The following is a 2,386-nucleotide window of genomic DNA, read 5'->3' as shown; positions in this document are numbered from 1 at the left end:
TATCTAATATAATATATAAATATAATAGTTTTAATAGAAATTCGTTTTTAATTACTTATATTTTAGATAATTCTTATTATTATTAATTTTAATCACTTATTTAATCAGATATATTTTAAATTTTTTTTTATTTTCGACTAATTTATATAATTTATTTATTAAGGATATAAACGATTTATTATTAATTTTAATCACTTTTTTAATCAGATAGATTTGAAATTCGTTTTTATTTTTTGACTAATTTATATAATTATTCATTAAGGGTATAAACGATATTAACCGCTCTAACTTTTAACGTGAAAGCTCCGTTGCAAAAATTTACTTCGCAAATAATAGTATAGATGAGCAATTGATTCCAATTAATTGCAAAATCGACCCCGGATTCCTTTGGGTACTACGGAGAAAGACTTGAACGCAGAAATCTAGTTTATCCAAAAGTCTCCAGGCCAGGGAATGATGACTCCGTCACAGTATAAGCTCACAACTTCTCCAACAATCCTTTCCTATTTACCATTTTGCCACCCATCTCGATATCTTCCTCTGCCTTGTCACAAGAAGCCGAATCTCGTTTCGAGTTTCCGAGAAAAACCCAGATTCTTACCTTCCGTCGGGTGCTTTGCATCATCTTCTCCAATGGCTACTCCGACACAGAGCAGCGAAACCAAACCTTTCTCTGTCCTTTTCGTCTGTCTGGGTAACATTTGTCGGAGCCCAGCAGCTGAAGGCGTCTTCAGAGATATCGTCAAAAAGAGAGGCCTCGACTCCAAATTCACCATTGATTCCGCCGGAACCATCGATTATCACGAGGTGTGATCAATCACTCTTCTTTTGTTTTTCCAGAGAAAGAACCAAACACAATTTAGTATGTTTCTAGGGTTGTGAAAGAAAGATTGATGGATGTCTGATTGGGAACAGTTACTGTAATCATGTTTCAGATGATTTTGGAATTCATCAATTTTGATTGTGCTTTTTTGAAGGGGAATATGGCAGATCCAAGAATGAGAAGTGCTGCGAAACGCCGTGGAGTTGAGATAACATCATTATCTAGACCAATAAAGGCATCTGATTTCAGGGAGTTTGATCTCATTCTCGCTATGGATGAGCAGAACAGAGGTAGTAGACCCAAGAGAGTGATGATTGCTGTTATTTTTTAATATTTGAAACATTCTACAAGAATCATGGAGAGTTGACATTAGCATACACTTCATTGATGAAGTTGTTTGTTTGCAGAGGACATATTGAAGGCTTACAATGTGTGGAAAGCCAGAGGCAATTTCCCACCTGATGCTGATAAAAAGGTAAACGTTGCTGTTTGTTGTTTGCTCACCATTTTCAGGAGAGATTATAAACTCACACTTTCCTTGGATTTTGCAGGTGAAGCTCATGTGTTCGTATTGCAAGAAACACAATGACAAGGTAGTGCCGGACCCGTATTATGGTGGAGCTCAAGGTTTTGAGAAGGTAACAATAACCCACAAGTACGCTTAGTAGTTGCACCTTTAGAAAACTACCGGTCTCTTATTGGTGGGAATACTAACTGTTGGTTTAGACCATATGTGCCAGGCCTAAATCATCTTCAAAATGGTTCGATTGGTTTATAAGATTCCCAAACTTTCTTGTTTAATCACTTGAAAACTTCAATCTTCTTTCTTTGTTCCACCTATTTCTATGTTAGGTATTGGACTTGCTTGAAGATGCATGTGAGTCGTTGCTGGACAGTATAACGGCGGAAATTTGACATTGCAATGATTCCAGACACAAACTCTATGTGTCTGATTGAAACTGATGTTATTGCATTTATAAGACATCTTCAGTTATGTCAAACAGCGTTAGAAATGGTGTGAAGCTCGAATCTTGTTGATGTTTTCTTTAAGAATACCTTATTAAGCTTACAGGTGATAATCACACTCATTTTTCAAGCATCTCACACCCGACTGAATAATGTTCTGCAAGGAAGTGTACATTAGCAAAATGTTTAACGGGCATTGTCTTCAACTAGTGAAATTGACAACAACAAAATATTATAGTTTTATGAATCTATGATACTTCTGTGTAAATTCTTTCACTCTTTTTGTAACATCCACCTCTCCCAACTCACGACCAAGGATTAACGAGAGTGGAGTTAAAGACACCCCCGTCTACACAACCTGATATTCCAACTTGTCCTGTTACAGTGTTACTAGTCCCAAAATTTACAGACAAGTACTTTTTTATAACACACTAACCCATCATATTCAATATTTCTACTTACAGTCACATATAAGGGAATGAAAAGAAACACATGAGTAAATAAGTTACTCAGTGAAAATACTAGTTGCTCTGTATGAACTTTTATACTATTTAATCCAGAATGAGAATCAACTAGCCAATGACAATTAAGAAATCA

At 35.7% G+C, this 2,386-nt stretch overlaps 1 protein-coding gene across 1 annotated transcript; it reads left to right on the top strand.

Annotated features, from left to right (window-relative positions):
• The first annotated feature begins 382 nt into the window (after nucleotides 1–382).
• Nucleotides 383–1,922, top strand: LOC106329154 (putative low molecular weight protein-tyrosine-phosphatase slr0328). The gene is made up of 5 exons (XM_013767760.1): nucleotides 383–807; nucleotides 978–1,113; nucleotides 1,231–1,298; nucleotides 1,375–1,461; nucleotides 1,676–1,922. The coding sequence occupies exons 1-5, from the start codon at nucleotides 454–456 to the stop codon at nucleotides 1,736–1,738; spliced, it is 708 nt and encodes a 235-aa protein (XP_013623214.1). The 5' UTR covers nucleotides 383–453; the 3' UTR covers nucleotides 1,739–1,922.
• The last annotated feature ends 464 nt before the right edge of the window (nucleotides 1,923–2,386 follow it).

Source organism: Brassica oleracea, chromosome C3 (assembly GCF_000695525.1).
Source record: "Brassica oleracea var. oleracea cultivar TO1000 chromosome C3, BOL, whole genome shotgun sequence".
Classification (NCBI taxonomy): domain Eukaryota; kingdom Viridiplantae; phylum Streptophyta; class Magnoliopsida; order Brassicales; family Brassicaceae; genus Brassica; species Brassica oleracea.
This window is presented reverse-complemented; position numbering and strand designations above follow the sequence as displayed.